The 19,703-nt window shown below is 49.2% G+C and overlaps 2 protein-coding genes across 2 annotated transcripts; both read right to left on the bottom strand.

The window, feature by feature from the left end:
* Window positions 1–43: 43 nt before the first annotated feature.
* GPATCH3 (G-patch domain containing 3) lies at window positions 44–7,286 on the bottom strand. Its single transcript, XM_040466142.1, has 7 exons — window positions 6,822–7,286; window positions 5,107–5,531; window positions 3,368–3,542; window positions 2,718–2,777; window positions 1,769–1,890; window positions 1,520–1,647; window positions 44–783 (listed from the first exon to the last, which is right to left on the bottom strand). The coding sequence occupies exons 1-7, from the start codon at window positions 7,255–7,257 to the stop codon at window positions 567–569; spliced, it is 1,563 nt and encodes a 520-aa protein (XP_040322076.1). The 5' UTR covers window positions 7,258–7,286; the 3' UTR covers window positions 44–566.
* A 6,576-nt stretch (window positions 7,287–13,862) lies between these two features.
* Window positions 13,863–16,702, bottom strand: NR0B2 (nuclear receptor subfamily 0 group B member 2). The gene is given in 4 exon segments (XM_040466179.1): window positions 13,863–14,296; window positions 14,979–15,248; window positions 16,051–16,345; window positions 16,347–16,702. Coding segments are annotated over 4 exon segments (831 nt in total). The 5' UTR covers window positions 16,593–16,702; the 3' UTR covers window positions 13,863–14,276.
* Window positions 16,703–19,703: the final 3,001 nt, after the last annotated feature.

The following is a 19,703-nucleotide window of genomic DNA, read 5'->3' on the forward strand; positions in this document are numbered from 1 at the left end:
TTCCCCGACCTTCCCCCCGCCCAAATCGGAAGATAAATAGAAATCTGGTAGTAAACTTCTTTATTCTCCCGTTAGGTCACAGACCCGGGCCACCTTCCCGCGACCTTTCCGTTGTCCGCTCCCAGCCAGTCACGGGTGGAGGCGATGGAGGGCCCGCCCCGAGATCGTCCCTTCCAAGCACCGCGGGTCCTCTCCTCTTCCAGGCCCGTTTCCCCCTCTTTCTGACCTTTACAGTGAACCCCCCGCTCAGCGAAGGTTGTGCTGACAACTTCAGTCAATCCAACTGTTCAAGGTACTGGAGGAGGCAACATGGACAAGCCCAAACAGGGACTGGGGTTAGGAGACCACTGAGGTCATTCAGCCCTAATATTAAAAGAGGACAGGGGGCTTTTGGTAAAAATGTCCTTGAGGTAGAGCGCCAGAAGGCAAGTTCAGAACAGAACACTGTGAACAAGCTGCGCAGATTACTGGTCCCAGAGTTCTTTCGGCTGTGGTGGGACATAAGGCCAAGGCAGAGGGCTGCCACTGGTGCAGTTATGAGTGACACTAAGGAAGGCCCGAACCTGTCACTCATGCTCTGAGGGGTTGTCTAAGGCACAGCTGGAACTCCTCACAAATGCCACGTCTGCCCGAAACTTCATGCTGGTGGCTGGCTGGCGTCGGAGCAGCGACTCCGCTTGGTCTTGGGGTAGGGGCTCATCATAGATGGTGGAGATGAGCCCCAAGCCAGTTCCACGGGGTCTCTTCAGTTGCCCAAATGGCTGCAGCTTCTCTCCGTGGTACCTGCATTAAAAAGGGCTCAAACTGAGAGGCCTGCTCTCAAACTCCAATAAAGGGTTGGGAAAAGACAGAGAAGTAGCTACTACACGTCTGGTTTGTCCCAAAGATCGAGCCTTTAAATTTGGATCTTTGCTCTTCAGTCCTCTTATCTCTCCATCGACAGTGCCAGCAACCAGAGGTCTCACATATTGCCTTCATTTTATTAAAAAAAAATTTTTTTTCAACGTTTATTTATTTTTGGGACAGAGAGAGACAGAGCATGAACGGGGGAGGGGCAGAGAGAGAGGGAGACGCAGAATCGAAACAGGCTCCAGGCTCCGAGCCATCAGCCCAGAGCCTGACGCTCGAACTCACGGACCGCGAGATCGTGACCTGGCTGAAGTCGGACGCTTAACCGACTGCGCCACCCAGGCGCCCCTGCCTTCATTTTAAATAATACATAGAGTTTAGAACAAACGGTCACCATTCTGTGACTTACAGGTACTCCCTAATAGCAATCAAGTCCAAACTCCTCAGACCAGGGGGTATGACTTCCACAGGAGATCAGTGATCCTATCAAGCCTTAGAGCTTGGTCTAAAAAATTAATAGTGCCAGACCTACCTTTTCCTTCTAATTCTGCTTTGAAGCTCAACCCTAGGAGTCTCCAATACCCTTCCAAAACCAGACAGAAGGGGGGAAACCAGGGTACAGATGAAAGCCTAGCTTGGGCCCCCAGGAAAGTCTCTTGGCCATACTCACCCCAATCCACGCTTGCATCTAGGGTGCTGGCCATCACTATCCAGGGCCTCAGGCACCCCTGAACACCGGCTGCCCAGACCCTTGCCCTCAGCCCAGCCCTGCTGCTCCATCACCTTCCGTCCAATGCCCTGTGGAGGGAAGGGCAAAGACTCAAGAGATGGGGCTGCGGGGCAGGGGGGTGGGGGTGGCAGAAAGAATGGAGACAGAGAAGGAAAAGAGAGGGGTCGATGGGCTAGACACAGTGCTTACCTTGGTGTGGCGCTCAAAGGTGCCCACTTGGCATTTGATCACAGAGCCATCCTCCTGGCCATCACGGAGTCTCCGTTCCAGACGCATTTGGACAGAGTCTCGGGCATCCTTGTCTCCACCATCTGAGGAAGCAGAGCTCAGTTTGTAGAAGGGTCTCTCTCAGCAGAAAAGGGGAAAATCAGGTTTCTAGGACCTCCTCACAAGATTTGCATATTCATCTTTATGGTGTTTTATTACTTTACTATGATCTCTCTCATTAGACTGGAGGCTCACCAAAAGTAGGAACCCTGGCTTTCCTATCTTACAGATGAGGAAACTGGTACAGAAAAGTCACCGAGCCATGAGATGAGAAACAGAATTAGAACTCAGGTCTTCTCCTCCTACCCCAACCTCTCCCAGGTCATTTTTGACTCCAGAATCTAAATTCTCTCCTTTTTAAAAAATCTTTGTTGTTGTTTATTTTTGAGAGAGAGATTGAGAGAGCGAGTGGGGAGGGGCAGAGAGAGGGAGACAAAGAATCCAAAGAGGGCTCCACACTGACAGCAGAGAGCCCCATGTGGGGCTTGGAACTCACAAACCACAAGATCACAACCTGAGCCAAAGTCGGACACTTAACCAACTGAGCCACCCAGGCACCCCTCCAGAATCTAAATTCTCAACCAGAGCCTGAACACCTCAACCTCCCATTCTACCAGGGTCTGCCCATCAGAACCAGAGCCTCCTGAGGGCTGACCCCACATGTCCTTCCTCTACAAAGGAAAAGGGCTCTGCCCACAACCAGCACTTAATGCACACAACTAGAGATGATTTAAGAGAGGAACGCTCTCAGTGGGCTACCCCAGGGGAACTGGTCCTGTCTCGGCCTCTGCTAAGCAAGCCCTAGCAGAGTGTCCTTGCAAGGTCAGGGCACCAGTTCCACCTCCCCATACTGTAATCCCTGGCCCAGTACCTCTGTCGTAGTATACACTCATGTCCACATCCCAGTCATCGGCTGTCTGTTCATCAAAGTCTGCAAATAAAAAGCATCAAAGAGAGTAAACTAAGGATTTGCAGTTCTGTTGAGAGTTAAATCTAGACTTAGACATATGTTCTAGAACTTGGGGCTCTTTTTTTAAATGTTTATTTTGACAGAGAGCAAGAGTGAGTGCACATGAGTGGGGCAGAGAGGTGGGGGGAGAGGGGGAGACAGAGAGAGAGAGAGAGAGAGAGAGAGAGAGAGAATATATCCCAAGCAGGCGCCACACTGACACAGGGCTCGATCCCACGAAATAGGGGATCACGACCTGAGCTGAAATCAAGAATCAGATGCTCAACCGACTGAGCCACTCAGGTGCCCTTAGAACTTGGGGCTTTTGATTATATTTTAAAATATCTCCGCTGGGGGGCATTCAGAATTTGCAGGGGTGGAGGGCATTGTTTCCTCATTCCACTAATCCGCCACCCCCAAAAAGGATGACTGGCCTCTCACACACAATCAAGGTAAGTCTCTTCTCTAGCCCCATATTTGGCCTCCTTGCCAGAGAATCCCCATGTGGAATGGAGAGCCCTGAGTGGATGCAGCAGGGATCACTCCTGCCCTTGCCTGGATGCCAGCATTACCTCCTTCCTCCTCCTGCCAGAACTGGGCATCAGTGTAGAATACCAGGCCGGAGCCGCCCTTCTCCCACTTGAGCTCAATTTCCTCCTCAAAGAGCCGCTCGGTGGTACGTTCCTGCCTGGTCACATCTTCATGCAGTGCCTCATGACGTTCCCACTCCTCACCGCGGTCATCGTCCTTGGAGAAGGTGGACAGAGGCGATCTGTCTGTTCAGCATCCTGACCTCATGCCCACAAGGAGGGCAGCTCAGAGCACAGCAGGCTCCATTCCTCCAAATTTCTCTTAGAAGCAGCACACCTTTGGTCCTTGGAGCCTTGCCCAACACATCTCTCCATCCCGTGTCACAACACTTGGTGCCTTCCCCCAAGCCCAACTCACTCTTATCCCTGTGCTTCTGGCCATGCTGTTCCCCCTGCTGGGACTATCTGCCCTCCTCTCCCACCACTTTCTCTTCACCTGGTGAATCCTCATCCCTCAAGTTCTGCAGCCCACGTGAAGCCCCCACACTGAGGCCACAGCACTCTCGCTCGTCTCCAAACTCCTCAGTTTGGAGGTAATCGGTACACGCTGTTTAGGCCTCTATACGTTATGTCGTAAAGAAAAAAGGGACAATAAGTAATACCTATTGTCTACTGTGCGTCAGACCCTTCTCATAACTTAGCTCCTTTAATCACCCCAACAGCCCTGTGAGGTTGAGTACCATCATTCCCATTCTACTGATGAGGAAACCTGGGTCCAGAGGAGTAAGGTGATTTGCCCAAGATAGTACACGGAGAGTGGCAGAGCCAGCATTCAAACCCACGTGGCTACACCATACAGCCTTTCCAGATGCTGCTGCTTTTTTCTTTTCAGGCAATATTAAGGCTCTTCCAGGGCAGGAAATGGATCTTGGAATGTCTCTGGAATCCTGCGCTAGCCTATGTGTACAACTGCTTGCCTAGACTTGCAGAATGATAGGATGACTCCTGGCTTGAAATCTTGGGGGCTCCTGTCCTAGTTAAACTCCAAGAAGCCTCAGGAATCATTGCTGCAGAGCAGGCGCTGGGAAAAGTCCAGAGAGTACTACACTAAGGATGTGGTACAGATGTTAGCAGCTCTGGGCTGGCGGTTGGAAGACACAGATGAATTATTGTTTCACCCAGAGTATGCACATGCACAAAGTTTCCCCCCAAAGCACACCTTTCCTAATTTTATGGATGAACACCCAAATCTGGAGAAAGAGGCAGAAGAAATGTCTATCGCACATGATAAAAAATGAGAGTGGAAGCTGGTGTTCAAGCCACAGACTCAAGGTCAGAAAATAGATGTGATTTCTCAGCCACGTAATAAAAGCACACAGAGGTTAGACAAGCAGCAAAGGGGACCAAGTTCACATCCCACATCTGCCTCTAATTCCTTAGATGATTTTACTTCTTGGTGGGTACATTTTCATCTATGAAGAGGACCCTCCTTACATTCCTTCTAGAGAATGCAAAGAAGGTCCCCTTGAGAATCTTCCGATAAGCTCTGGCCTCTCGCCTCAAAGAAATGCATATTTGCACATGCAAATGCAGTTTTATAGTTTTATATTTAATTGCAGGGAGTTCTAACTCTTTGGAATTCTCTTGAGAACCGCCCCACCCCCACCCCACCCCACCACCAGGTTTAGAACTATTGTAATACACAACTGAAGAGTGGTAGTATCTTGATGGCCAAGCCTCTCTAAGCTGCCAGCAAAGAAAGGGTAGCTCGCTCTACTCACGTCATCTGAGTGTGACTCTTCTTCCTCCTCCTTTTCCCCTTCCTCCTCTGGCTCTCCATAGGAGCTGGCTGGTATGTCCGCCAGGCAGCTTCCTTGGGGTATTTCCTCGCCTTCGGCGGTATACACAAGGTCTTCCTGCTCCACAGTCTCTGAGTCCTCATACTTGAAGGGTACGTTGCCATAGCGCCGGGAAGAACCTGTCTTGGGAAACTGGAGCTGCAGCTGGGTGATGATCCGAGGGGGTAGGCGGCAGGCCCGGATCAATTCCAAAAAGACCCGCAGAGGAGTCCCCACATTTCCATTGGGCATCAGCACTGGTGGGTTCAGCTCTGGCAGTTGCCTCAGGTCAGCCAGAGTAAAGGCTTCACTCTGAGCTTTCCGACTCTGCAGCTCCTTGCGGGTTTTGAAGGGAAAGGAGCCGAAACCTTGGAAAGCAGAAGAAAGAATGGCTCTTGAAACCTCGAAGCCTCCAGCAACACTTGAGCCAGAAATTGGCTCAGATCTTTTAGCCTAATGCTGTTCCTCCCTTTCATACTTTTCCAGAGTAACTTCCTCCATTTCCTGACCAGAACCACCTAAAAATTTCATGCCATTTCTCATCACCTTGGCTGAGCACACAAGTTTCTTTTAGATCTGGTTCCTGTCGACTTTTTGATTCTCAACTGCCACCAACCCCCACTCCCTGTGCATCCTCAAACCATGTGCTTCAACCATACCAAACAATTTAACATGCCCTGAAAGTTCCATGGACTTTCACATCTCTGTCTGTGTCTCTGCAAGTGCCATTTACTTTCACCACCGTTCTTTCCCACAAACTCCTGTTTATCTTTCAGATCCAGATGAAAAGCCACATTTCCTGATCCCTCTAGGAGATCAGTTTCTCCCTCCTCTGTCATCTCACACTTGCTGATACAGAGCATAGGCTCTGGGTCAATATGCCTGGGTTTGTACTGTGACCCTGCCACTTCCTAGCTCTGTAACCTTGGGCACGTAACACACCTTCTGTATCCCTCAGTATCCTTACCTATAAAATGGGTAACAATAGCTCCTACCTTATAGGATTGTTGTGAGGAGTCAATAAGAAAATGAAAGGCTTCGAACAATGCCTAGTAAGCACACAGGAAGTGCTCAGCAAATGTTAACAATTAGAATGCCATCTCTGTGACAGTTACTTTTTTACAGATCTGTTTTCCTCTCTGAATCCTGAGCACAGACTATGTCTGTTTTCTGCACAGCAGCGAGAATCACACTGGGTGAGCACAAAAGCTAGATTTGTCGAATAAATGAATTAGAGAACTCTGCGCTGTTCCCTGCCACCCATCAAAGTGACTTCCAGAGCTGTCCAGAGAAAAGAGACTGTCTTTTCATTTGCATCTTGCCAAGAGAGGGCTGGGTAGGAAGCAACAAAAAAATGTAATAAAGACAATAAGTGAATAAGAAGCCTCGTTTCCCTTTTTTCCTTCTGTGTCAGTGCAATATCGAAGAAGAAATGTAATAAACTGGAAAAAGAAGGATCATCCCAATAGGCCTCTTTCCGTACCCTCCCCCCACGACCTCCACCCCTAAACTTAACATGGCGTTGAGCCTGAAGCTCTGTCCCGCAATGACCTAAACTCTTAAAGAGCCTGATAATCAGAGACCTGACTTATCCCCTCATGAAAGGTGTCTCTGTTCCAGGGCCGGTAGGCTTAGTCTATTATCTTCCCCATCCGTACCTGATGCCTCAGTAGGTAGCCGAAGTCTGCGGATGTAACAACGACCCGGCAACCAAGTCCCCTGAGTATCTAGCCACCGGCGGCCGGAGTACATGCGAAGAAACTGCTGGGCCTGAGCTGTCCCCCGTACCGAGATGACGCAGCAGCAGGTGCGGGCCTGGGCGGGAGCAGAGTCCGGAGGGGAAAGAGTGCGGGCATCGGTGACTGAAGTCTGGGCGAGAACCTGGCCGATAGGAGTTGGGGCAGAGTCGGGAGAAGCCTGGGAAGGAGCCCGCTCAGGCCGATGCCGATAGTGGAAACACAGGAAACCACAGCCGCGCTGTTCTCGGAACTGGCTAAAGTAGTTCCGGAGATGGGCAGAGCGCAAACCCGAGGGAATGCCGCTCACTATTAAGTAGACTGTGGCCTCCTCCTCCGCCTCGCTGGGCACCGCCATCTTGCGTTGTCACATGATCGGCTGTTTCCAACTCTCGCGAGAATATCGCGGCACCGAGGCCTCCGTGCTGCAATGACGTGTCCGCCAGGTGGTGGTTGCGGAGCTGAGAAGGCGCGGGATTTGGGGTCCATTTCCCACAGAGAGCAGCCGGCGATGATGAAAACATCCCTTGGGAAATGTGTTTACAGATCGCTTTCATAAGACTCTGATGATGATAAAATTAGAAGCCTGAGGGAGGGGTACTTTTTAAGATTTTTACTTGTTGGGGATTTCCCACACCTAATCTCAGTTTTCTCAGTTTAGAGACATGTTAGTGGTTCATCCACTTCTTCCAAAGCGTATTCATGGACTCCCACACATCTCTAAGAAAGAGATTCCAACTGAAAAGTGGACTAAACATCCAATTAACAATGAAAGAGCATCAATCGCATTAATAGTCAAGGAAATCTAGTGAGACGTACTTAACATCCACCAGATTGGCAAGAATTTTTAAATCCTAGGTACTGGTGATAGTGCAGAGTAACTGGATCTCCCATGCACTGCTGTGGAGTGGAAACTAGTACAACCACTTTGGAAAACAATACGACATAACCCAGTAGAAGGAAGTGAAGCTACCCATATTCCACTTCTCTGTATATACTTAAATGTTTGCATATGTCCCTGTATTGACAATGTTGAGCTTCACCCAGCCCTGTGATCCTGGAAAACAGTGAAGGTTAAGAAACCCGATCCCACCCTTTTGTGTTCTAGAACACAGCTTACTGCAAAGAAACACGCCTCCTTATATGACTTAGATAAAACTCATGGGTGCTCCCTTGTGTACGTATGTATGTCAAGGCTAGCCACAGACTCCAAATTCCAGTCTTTGCCTTGTAAACGCTTAGATGAACTGCTTGTCCCCACTGATCAATCAGAACCAAATGCTTGTTAACCAAACTTTGGTTAAGCTCCTCTCCTTCCCCCAAGTCCCTGAACTTTGCCTCCCCCACCCACCCACCAAGTGGTGAGCCAGCGCACAACCCCTCCTGAGAACAGGCTGGGTTCAGGGTAAAACATTTTCTGATCTACTGTCTCATCCTGCCATTCCTGATCACCCTACTTCCTCAGACCCAGTTCTTTCTAGCCCTGTTTACTCCTCCCTATGAATGATCCACTCCTCTTGTCTCAACCTTGAAGGCACGTGTAGATCTTATGGTCCCATGGCAATAAGTTTCTTCTCCATTGCAATAGTTCCTTTCTTCGCTTGCAACAATCATTAAAAAGAAGTCTCTTCTTACTGAGTCCAGATTTGTATTTTATATGACAATATATATGAGTATTCATAGATGCAGTGATTGTAAGAGCAAAAAGTTGGCATTTAGTACTATTTTTTTAAAGTTATTTATTTTGACAGAGTGCATGAGCGGGGGAGGGGCAGAGAATCCCAAGCAGGCTCCGCACTGCCAGTGCACAGGCCAAACCCATGAACTGTGAGATCATGACCTGAGCCGATGTCAGAAGTTAGATGCCTGACTGACTGAGCCACCCAGGCGCCCCCCGGCATTTAGTACTTTTCAGCAGGTATATGATGATGAGGGAAAATGAGCAAGTAGGAAATAGAATTCTTTATATAAAGTTGAAAAATAGAAACTAAAAACTACTTTTTAGTGATACATAAATAAATATTACTTAAAATAAGAAAGAAAAGTAAGGAAATGATTAACCCCAAATGCAGGGTAATCATTACCTTTAGGAGGGAGGTGACTTCAAAATTTATGGGACATGATGAGGGTTCATTGTACTGTTATCCTTTACACTTAACATATATTTAAAATTTTTTTTATTTGAGAGACAGAGAGAGAGAGAGAGAGAGAGAGAACGGTGGAGGGGCAGAGAGAGAGAGGGAGACAGAGAATCCGAAGCAGGCTCCAGGCTCTGACCTGTCAACACAGAGCCCGACATGGGGCTCAAACCCACAAACCATGAGATCATGACATGAGCTGAAGTCGAATGCTTAACCAACTGAGCCACCCAGGCGCCCCTATACTTAACATATGTTTTGTAAATGCTATTTTGTTTTACTCAATTTTAGTAAAACATCTTAAAAGGGAAAACAATTCATTTCAAAAAACAATAAAGCAAATGTTTACTTTGTGTTGATCACGAATAGACACCTGTTTGAGGGGAAAAAAGTTCTAATGGGAGTCTGGGTAATTGTGGATAGGATCATTTTACATACCTGGATTTTAAAATCTGCTGATGGAAGTGTAAATTGGTACACCCATTTTGGAAAACTTGACCAGATCTACTTAAGTTGAGCACACATTCTATGACTTGATAATGACACTTCTTGCTATATAACATCAGATCTGCAAACATCTGTGCACCAAAAGGTGTGTGCAGGAATAGTCTCAGAAATATTATTTGAGGGGCACCTGGGTGGCTCAGTCAGTTAAGCGTCTGACTTCGGCTCAGGTCATGATCTCACGGTTCGTGGGCTCGAGCCCCACGTCGGGCCCTGTGCTGACAGCTCAGAGCCTGGAGCCTGCTTTGGATTCTGTGTCTCTTTCTCTCTCTCTGCTCCTCCCCCACTCACACCCTGTCTCTCTCTGCCTCAAAAATAAACATTAAAAAAAAAAGAAATATTATTTGATGAACCAAAAGGGTCATCAGCAGTATCTTGGATAAGTGAATTGTAGTGTAGTAATGGGATACTTTACGGCAATGAATATGAATGGGTCAGAATGACTCTCAGACATAATGGAAGTGAAAGACAAACAAAAGAGTATATGCCGTACGGTTCCATTTATACAAAGTTTAAGGCAAACAGTCTCACTTATGATGCTGGAAACCAGGGATAGTGATGCCATTTAGTGGGGAGGGGAAGCGTGGTGATGAGGATGGTTTCTGGGGTGTTGCTAAAGCTCTATTTCTTGAGCTGGGCAGTGCTTACAGGGAGGGGCTCATTTTGTGATAACTCATCAAACTGTACATGCGTGATTTGTGTGTTTTTCTGTATATTATACAGAAAAGGTTGAATTAAAACCATATTTTGAAAAATCTGAAAATAGAAAAGTAAATGCGTTACAGCAAGCAAGATGTGAGCTCGGGAAGCGTTGTTAGCTGACCCAAGAAGGTATGCACTTATGGTTCCACACCATTGCCACTGTGGGCCTAAATTTCCAGAACTCAGTCTGTAGTAGACTCAGTAAATCCCCGCTGATTCAAAGAATATTCCTGGCACTAACATGGGAATGTGCCATTGGGTGTGGCTGGGGACTGTCTCCAGGGAAAGGGGGGCCACTTCCCTGGGGGAACACACAGGCCAGACTTCTCATCAAAAACCTAAACCCAAGGGTAACCGAGGCTACATTTCCCCTCTCGTTCCACCTTGTAGTGTGGTGGGGAAGGGAAGGGGTGTTAGGTACTGTCATTTATTCTCCAGTTGATCATCCCTAGCCTTTTTAAAAAAAAAAAAAGATTTTATTTTCAGTAATCTCTACACCCAGCGTGGGGCTCAAACTCACAACTCCAAGATCCAGAGTTGCATGTTCCACCGACTGAGCCAGCCGGGTGCCCCAGATAATCCCTGGCCTTTAAAGACACAAGACAGCCTGGTGACTAAGAGCATAGGGCCAAAGTTCAGGCCGTTTGAGTTTTAATCCTGACTGTACTTATTAACTGTGTAACATTGAGCAAGTCGCTTAACCTCTCTGTGCCTCAGTTTCCTCATTTGTAAAATAGAGACAATGATGATAATTCCCTCACAGTTATTGTGAGAATTAAGCAATGGAACCCATGTAATATGTTGAGAGCATCGCTCTCAATAAATGTTAGCTGGTTATTATTTAGTAGTCACCTAGAATGACCTGCCAGGAATGAATGAATGATCCCCTCTGTTAAACCTGATTCCCCTGAGATCTTAGCCTTGTTGCCTCCATCGGTTTCACTGGGATTGCCTTTCTCTGCTGCCTTGTTCTGTGACATGGTCCCTGTCCACCTTTCTAGGCCCATCTCTTGCTGCCCTGGGCCCAAGTTGCTCCCAGACCATCTGCAGTTACCTGAACCCCTTGCTTTCTGTCACCTCTGTGATTTTGCACCTCTCATTCCCTCTATCTGGAATGTCCATCCCTTGGTTACCTGGCAAACCCCTGTTCATTCTCTTTAGCTCAGAGCAGTGACCACTTGGCTGAAGCATTATTCCACCGCCAGGCAGATTTAATCACTCTTTCTTCTGAGCTCCTGCTGCCCGTTGAACATACCTCTATCACATTTCAGATCACTCTGTGTTACAATTACTTATGTGTCTCTCTCTGCCAACGACAGGATGTTCAGTGAATGCAGGGACTGTATCTTGTGTATTTTGTGCCCCTTAGCATCTAGCACAAGGTCTAGTACAAGTGATCATCAAGAGAGATGTTGAATGATGGCATGAATGGATGGATGGATAGTGGGTGTTGGCTTTTTGCTGGTATCATAGGTTCTATGACACCGAAAGTCAGGGTGTATTGGCACATGACACAGCACACATCAGCTCAGTGCCTGACTGCTTAATAAGCAGTCAGTGATTAGGCTAATAAAGGTAGAGATAATGGTGATAATAAAATGGCACCCAACGCTGACCCAGAGCCACAGCCACTCTCCTGATTCCTAGTGAGTCATCCCTGGCTGGGCCTGAGCACAGGGATCATGGCTGATGGTCAGTAAACATTGGCTGAGCTGGCTCCAGACAGCCTGCTCCTGGCCCTGACTCATGCCAGCCTATGCTGGTGGCAAGGGCCTGGCCTCCACAGTCACACAGGCCTGAGTTCAAATCTCAGCACAGATAGTGATCAGTCATTGAGTAAGTTGCATACCCTGTCTGAGCTGGTTTCGTCCTCTTCCCTCTCTGGTTATGAAACACAATTCCCACTTGTAAGCTGCTGATAATGGAACACTGTCCCCCACCTTTGGAAGGCCTGCTGTCTCATGGAGAAAGCATTCTTGCTCATATTACATTGTATTATAATTCTCTCTTTAGTCTTGCTAGATTTGTCTTTATCTTCCTTGCAGAAGGTTTGGACAGGGCACAGGGAGCAACACAAGAGATACAGATGAGAAACAGACAGAAGTATAGCTCCATAACCATGTGGAGGGGTAGGGAAGAAGTTTGCGAAGGAGGAAGATAGGGCTAATGAGGGAAGCTATTTGGATGATGGAAACATTAGATAAGTTGAGGGAAAAGGCTGGGGTGGGTAGTGGAGAGGAGCACTTTCTAATGGCTGTTCACGGTTGGAGGAGGAAAGGGCAGAAAGATCCAGCCTGTAGGTTCAGAGAGGTGCAACAGTAAACTAACAGAGGCAGTTACTGAAGGAACATAGAAGATAGAATGACCTGAAATCCAGGAATCCTCTGAATTTGGCTCCTATGGGGAGACAAGGCATCTGCTCTTAGAAGAGTTGCCTCATGCATTTGCAAGGTGAAATGGGTGGTGTCTGTCAAAGTGCTGGGAAGGGCAGGGCAGGGAGAGGTGACTGGTGGCCCAAGGTCTGAGTTGGGGAGTTCTGGTGGGAGGTTAGGGGGCAAAGGAATGCAGGGCCTGTTCTGGGTTCTAAAGGATGCTTCTATTTGGAAATTTGGTTACGTCCTGGCTTGGGGGAGCTGTTGAGCAAATGGCCTGAGAGGAGGGTAGATGTTGGGGGTCACCATGGGGAAAGGGGGTGCTTGGTTAGTTGAGGCCCCAAAATGCCAGGCAGTTTGGGGCTGGATTAGCAGGCTCTGCGTAAACCATGAAGATGTGCAGACACAGGTCTGCTTACTTTGGGGGCCACTGTTCTCTTTCCTGTGACCTACAGAACATGGAGAACATTCCCCAGTGGGAGGGTGTCTCCATAGCGTGTGCCCCACCCTTGGGCATAGGGATGTATGTGTGAACATCTGGCTTGGGTGCATGTCTCTATTGTCCTGTGTTTGGGTCTGCTGTATGTCACTGAGTGAGTGCATCTTGGCTGTGCTTTTCCATGCTGTGTGTGAGTGGATGGTGGTTCTGTTTTATGGGTCTGTAGGTGTGTCTGACTTGTACGTCTTTGTGTGTGTGTGTGTGTGTGTGTGTGTGTGTGTGTGTGAGAGAGAGAGAGAGAGAGAGAGAGAGAGAGAGAGAGAGAGAGAGCTGTAGGTCTGAGTTGTATGTATCTTTGTTGTAGGGTGTGAGCTGTGCGTTTCTGTCACTCTGGGTGTCTGAGTGGTGAGTAGGTGATTGGGTAAGGGATGGGGTGCCCTTGCTGTGGCACTGGGTGCCCAGAATGGGTATATGGTTAGTTCCCTGTGGTCCATATCCTGGGGGCCTTCAGCAGAGGCCTGAATGACAACTCTTCAACTGTTGTCCCTGAGTGAATGACCTCTCATTGAGCAATAATTAACTTGGCCCCATGAAGGGAATCCAAACCGGTGGTGAAGGGGGTAGGACTGGTAGGGGCAGGCCTTATTGCTAAAGAAGGAGGGAGGCCTGAAAGGGGGTCCTATAGGCATGTGTGTTGTTATCATTCCCTCCTGCCTGCAGGTCAGTTACCCTAACCTGGGTGATATTCAAAATATTTAACAAACACTGAGGGCCAGACATTGACCAATCAGAACAGACACAAGCCATGCACTGAATGGAGCGGTCCTGAAGGCCATGGCTATGCCAAGCATTGCCCCTCTAGTTGTGGCCAATGAGAATGGATTCCAGGAGAAGGGCTGGGACAGGGGGGCCACGGAAGGGAACTCGGGGGTAGGGGGGAGCTCAGGGCAGTATCTGTGAACTAACTGCCATGGAAGTGTCTTAGACTTGAACATCTGGTGTGGCAGCTAATCCTCAGCCAGCCTTGGCCTCCAAGCAGCTGCACCAGGTCAACCCTAGATGCCCTTGCCCCTCCCATTGGGAGAGCAGTGGACTATCCTCTTCTGTCATCAGCAGGGGTGGTGGAAGTGAGCGACCCCAAACTGCAGGAATTCCAGTGACCTTGTCTGTTTTAGTTTAGGAATGGACTGCTTCATATTCCTCACTGGCTGTGATCTGACGCTCATTGAGGTGAGAGGGAGCCTGTAGGGGTCAGAGGTCAAGGGAGGGGTCAGTAGCGGATTTGGGGAGAGGGAGAGACACCCCCAGCCCCAAAGATAAACGCCAGGAAGTGAGGGGGTCCTGAACTGATCCCATCCCCTGGATTCAGACCTGTACAAAATAAATCTCATCCCCCAAAATGAAATAAGCATTCCACACCAAAAAATTAATATCCCAGTTCCCCGAGTGGCTCCAGCACTCCTTACGGTTTCTTTCTCTTGGACTCCTTCTGATAGGGGCAGGGTACACCCTGGAGGTGGGACAGTCTCTTCCACATGCACAAATTACAGTGTCAGGCTCCAAGGGTGTCATGCCTTTTATTACAAAAACCAATAACTTAGATAAGTTCTATACAAAGTCATTAGGACTCTCGGCTCAACGGGTCATCTAATCTTCCATCCCCACCTCGGGAGGGGACAGGAATCTTGGCCCAGAGGTTCTAGAAATCACTAAGGGATGGCCAGAGAGCTGGAGCACCATGTCAAACCAAGGACGGCCAAGGGGACGGGTGTGGTGGGTGCGGAGCCCCAAAGCCCATCTTGTTGGGCGAGGACCAGCTTACTCCAGAAGCGCTGCCTATACAGACTTGCCCCCTCTGGGAGCATTAGGCCACCCCCGGGAACAGCTGGGCCAAGTCAGCGCTGCCAGCCTCCGCCCAGCCTACACTTGATCTCTGCCTGGGCTGGAACAGGTTGGCTCAGCAAAAGCATGTCCTCGAGGAGGCCAGCGATGTCAGTGTCTCCAACAATAGGGCGAAAGAAGAGGTCCCCAAGCAGGCTGGGCGGAATGGACTTGAGGGTGGAGGCTGTGAGGAGGACACGGGCCAAGCGGCCCTGGCCTGCTGGGCACCAGGTCTCCAGGGCCTTGCACAGAGCATGATGAGCCTTTTGCTGCAGGTGTCCAACGTGGGAGGAGGCGTGGAGGCCCGGCACACCTGTGGGCAGAGAAGGTGAGGAGGGCTGGTGAGTACCCTGTTCCCAGGCAGCAATCCTGGCCCAAGCCCTGAGGTTGCGGGGTTGGCCTTTGAGGCCCCATTAGTACCTCCCCCATTTGTTTATTTATCATTTTATTTATCCGTCCATTTGTGGGACAGCCCAGAGTAATGGGTAAGAGCCAGGCTGCCTGGGTTTGAATCCCGCACTGTCACTTATCAGTGGCATGGCCTTGGATAAATTGATCTCTGTGCCTCAGTTTCCTCGTCCGTAAAATGGAGATAATAGTGCCTATCTCCTAGGTATGTTATGAAGTTTAAATCAGCTAGTCTATGCAAAACCCTTATAATTGAGCCTAACATATGGCAGGCATAATATGAATATTCATTACTATCACCATAGTTACTATAATTTAGATATTCCACTAGGGCTTTTTGGGGAGGAATTCTCATCTCACATTTCCATTCTTCTCTATGGGGTCCTCCTGAACCCACAGAATTTTCTGTGACGGAGGCACAGCCGTGTCTGCCCATCTTCCCGCCCCCAACTCCCACCTTCCCCGAGGGTCAGGACACTTTCTTAGATAGAGTGGCCAGGGCTAGTCTTGGGAATGCATAAACCTAAGTTCCCATCCCTGCTTTGCCCCTACCTGGCTGTGTGGACCTTCAGCAAATCCCTTAACCTCTCTGAGCCTCTTTTGTGAGGTGGCTTTTTGGTGATAATGAGGACCCAAAGAGATAACGGACGTGAAGCCCTTAGCAGGTGCCTTCCCTGGCTGGGCCCCAGGAGTGTCTAGAAGCTCACCAGGATTGAAGAGGATGGTCTCTTTCAGGTAGGCATATTCCTTGGGGCCCAGCTGCAGGCTCCAGAAGGACTCCAGGCAGCACTGAAGCCACTGCACCGCAGCCAGCGAGGGCTGGGGTCGATCTGGCAGCCGGCCGCTGCCTGAGCTGCTGCTGGGCTCCTCCAGCAAGATCTTCTTGAGTATGCTGGGAACTGGTGCCTCAGCCACCTCGAAAGTCACAGTGTCTTGGGCCAACCCCAGCAGGAAGAGGGGGCCCCAGCAGCCCCGCAGCAGCCGCTGCTGATCCTGGGGGGGGCAGTTGGCAGAAGGACGGCAGGTTCCTGAGGAAGACCACTGTTCTGGCCAGAACATCCAAGGCTTCCCGGCAGGTGCGATGGGGAGCACACAGCCGGACAGGCCGGTGCTGCCTGCACAGGCAATGACTACGGGCTGGGGGCACAGAGGGCCTGGCCCTGAGGCTAGGGCTCAGAAGTGCATACAGAATGGCCGGGCGGCCTGCAGCACCCCGACACGAGCAGGTCCCCGGCTGGCTCGAACTCATGGTTGGGGATCTGCTCCTCCTTCCTCCCAGCTCTCCCGCCCTCTGCTCTGGCTGTGGGTGCTACTTATAACCCCAGCGGGAGGGAGGGGGGAACAGCCTGACAACCTTGACTCCAGAAGTCATGTTCATTGAAAAAAAAAAAGAAACACTGCACTGACCCTGCAGGATTGGTGGGGAAGTGGTGGGGGAGGGGGCTTTGGGAGCTCCACGTGGCCCTGATATCACTTTAGTCAATGAAGCAGCCTATGCGGGGTACAGGACTGCCTGCTCGCTGGCCCGACCGCCCCTTATCAGATGACTCAAGTGGATAAACAAGGTCATTAACCCAGGCTGTACCAGGGCACCAAGGCCTCAGGTGCACCATCAGCAGGTGGTCATGGCAGGTTTCCCTATTGGTGCCCATAGGACTCTCACTAAGCTGGGAAGCCAACCCCAGAGCTGGACAAGCCTTGAATGCAAGGCCCAACCTGGAAGTGCCTTATCACTGACTTGTTTGCCTAACCTTGGGGCTTTGCTCCTGTTGTTGGTAAGGAACAGGCTGCAGGGAAGGGAGCCAGGACCCTGGGGGGCTGGGAGGACTTTGCCCACTGTGCACACTAGGAGGCCTCCCTCCTCTGACTCCAGTTCTGGGGGGGGGGGGGGCCTGCAGAAATAAGGTCCTGAAGAACTCTCTCTCCTCAGCCTGGATTCCTAAAGCTCCCGAAAGGCTGTGTCTGCTGAGAAGCCCTCCCGGAACGATATTGAAATATGGCTGCTACTTACTGAGCACCTCCTGTGGGGCAAGAACTTTCCAGTCTAATATTAGAGCTTGCCTATGAGGCAAGATTCTTACTTTTTGAAACTCAAAGAGGTGAAGTGACTTGCCCAAGGTCACACCACCAAGAAGAGACAGAGCCCAGATCTGTCTGACTCCAAAGTCCTCGCTTGTTCCCCTGGATCCGCTGGCCCAGTTGTTCAGCCAGATCTGTGTAGCCTAAGTTTTCCAGAGCTGGTGACTACCCGGGTCTCCACCTCGAAGCTACCTGGTCCACAGATACTGCCGATTTATGATCCGGGCAGAAACGCTGCTCTGCCGCCAGCCACGTGGCAACTCTGTCCCGGGCATCTGTCTCAGGACGGTGGAGCATGGGGTCGAGGAGAGGGTGGGAAGGTCCTCGGCTGTGTCGTGTTCACGGACCTTGGCAAGCCCAGCTTGGCAAGCCTTCTGCTATAGCACACGGTTGGGCAGCCATCACCATCCCTGGCACGTGCTCCTGGCTCTGTCATTTTCCAGTTGTGTGACCTTGGGCTGATCCCTTAATCTCTGTGGGCCTCAGGAGCTTCATCTGGGACAATAACACAGTGAGGTCCTAGATGTGAAATTCTAAGCAGTTTCTGGCATTCGGTAGGAGGACTTTGCTCCTCCCTTTCCTCTGCCTAAGGAACCAAGCCCCAGCAGACAAACAGGTGCACATCTTTCATTCGATTGTGAATAATCTTAATCCTTACATTTGTAAAGTTCCTTCCACAACCTTCCACAACTGAAACCTCTTCAGCATCCCCTCGAAGGAGACTGGAGTCAGACCCCTCAGGTTCAAATCCTGCCCCATCACTTAGCGTCATTGGGCAAGTCACTTTACATTGTTGTGCCTCAGTTTCATCATCTTTAAAAGGTACAAGAAAGGCCAATAGTGCATATTGAGTTTATGGGCCCTGAAGCTTCTACAATTTGGAAGGTCCTCTTTAGGAATAGAAAATCAGGTATGAAAGTGAATATTTAAAGTGAGAAAACATGGGGGGGCCTGGCTGACTCAGTCAGTAGGTAGAGCATGTGACTTTTGATCTTGGGGTTTTAAGTTTGAGCCCCATGTTGGGTGTAGAGATTATTTAAAAATTAGAAAAAAAATCTTTGTTTTTTAAATGCTTATTTCTTTTTAGGAGAAAGAGTGTAAGTGAGGGAGGTGTGGGGGGAAGGGTTGGTCAGAGGATCCAAAGAGGGCTCTGCACTGACAGCAGTGAGCCTGATGCAGGGCTTGAACTCACGAACTGTGAGATCAGGACCTGACCAAAGTCAGATACTCAACCGACTGAGCCACCCAGATGCCCCCCAAAATTTAAAAAAAAATTTTCTAATAAAATGAGAAAACTAATCACTGCCAATTACAAACTTAAAATAAGCTGACAGAAAAACATGAATGTCACAAATCCGGGAGAATAACACAATACTTTGATTAATCGCTTGACGATATTTGCCTACGTGTTTTAGCTGCACATTCTTTGCTTGCCTCTTCCCTTCCATTTCCCATCTAATCTCAGACCTCACTTAAGCTTCAGCAAATGCTCTAGAGGAAGTATTCCAGAGACAGGGCTCCGTCCACAATCTCAACGCTGCATCTGTCATGTCTCTTTAGTCTCTGTCAGTCAGGAAAAGTCCCTCAGTCTTTCCTTGCCTTTCACGACCTTGACGCTTTTGAAGAGTTGTAGTTAGTTTGTAGCAAGGCTCTCAATTTTGGGTTTGTCTAAGGCTTCCTTGTGATTAGACTCAGATTATGTACCTTTAGCAGGAATATCACAGAAGTGAGGTGTTCTTGATTCATTCTATCAGATAGCACACATTTCCATCTGTCCTGTGGTTCTCGTTGGTCACCCGAGTAAGGTGATGTCTGCCAGGCCTCTCCACTATACTTACTCTCTTCCCCTTTGTAATGAATCTGTAGTTTGTGAGGAGGTATTTTGAAAATGTAGATACATACCTTCTCATAGTTTGAATGCATGTATGTGTGTATTTATTTATGAACTCATGTTCTCCTATTTTGTTTAGCGGCTTGTAATCTGTTACTATCGCTATTTATTTGAATGCTCAGATTGTCACAGATTTGGCCCACGGGAGCTCTTTCAAGCTGGAGTCTGTCCTTTTGTCATGCCCCATCATTCTTTGAACATCCTTTGTTTTCCGGTCTAAGCAGATACCTCTTTTCAACCCCTGCAATCAACCAGTACTCCAAGAAGCTCTGGTTCAATCTTTTAGTGGAGAGGAGTATTTAAAAACCATGATCTGGGTACTGGGAGGGTAATTAGAAACCTGGACTTGCTCACTGTTATGAGGGTGTCACTGCTCCCAGGCCCTTCCAG

This window comes from Herpailurus yagouaroundi, unplaced genomic scaffold (assembly GCF_014898765.1).
Source record: "Herpailurus yagouaroundi ecotype Mexico unplaced genomic scaffold, PumYag 77, whole genome shotgun sequence".
Taxonomy (NCBI): Eukaryota; Metazoa; Chordata; class Mammalia; order Carnivora; family Felidae; genus Herpailurus; species Herpailurus yagouaroundi.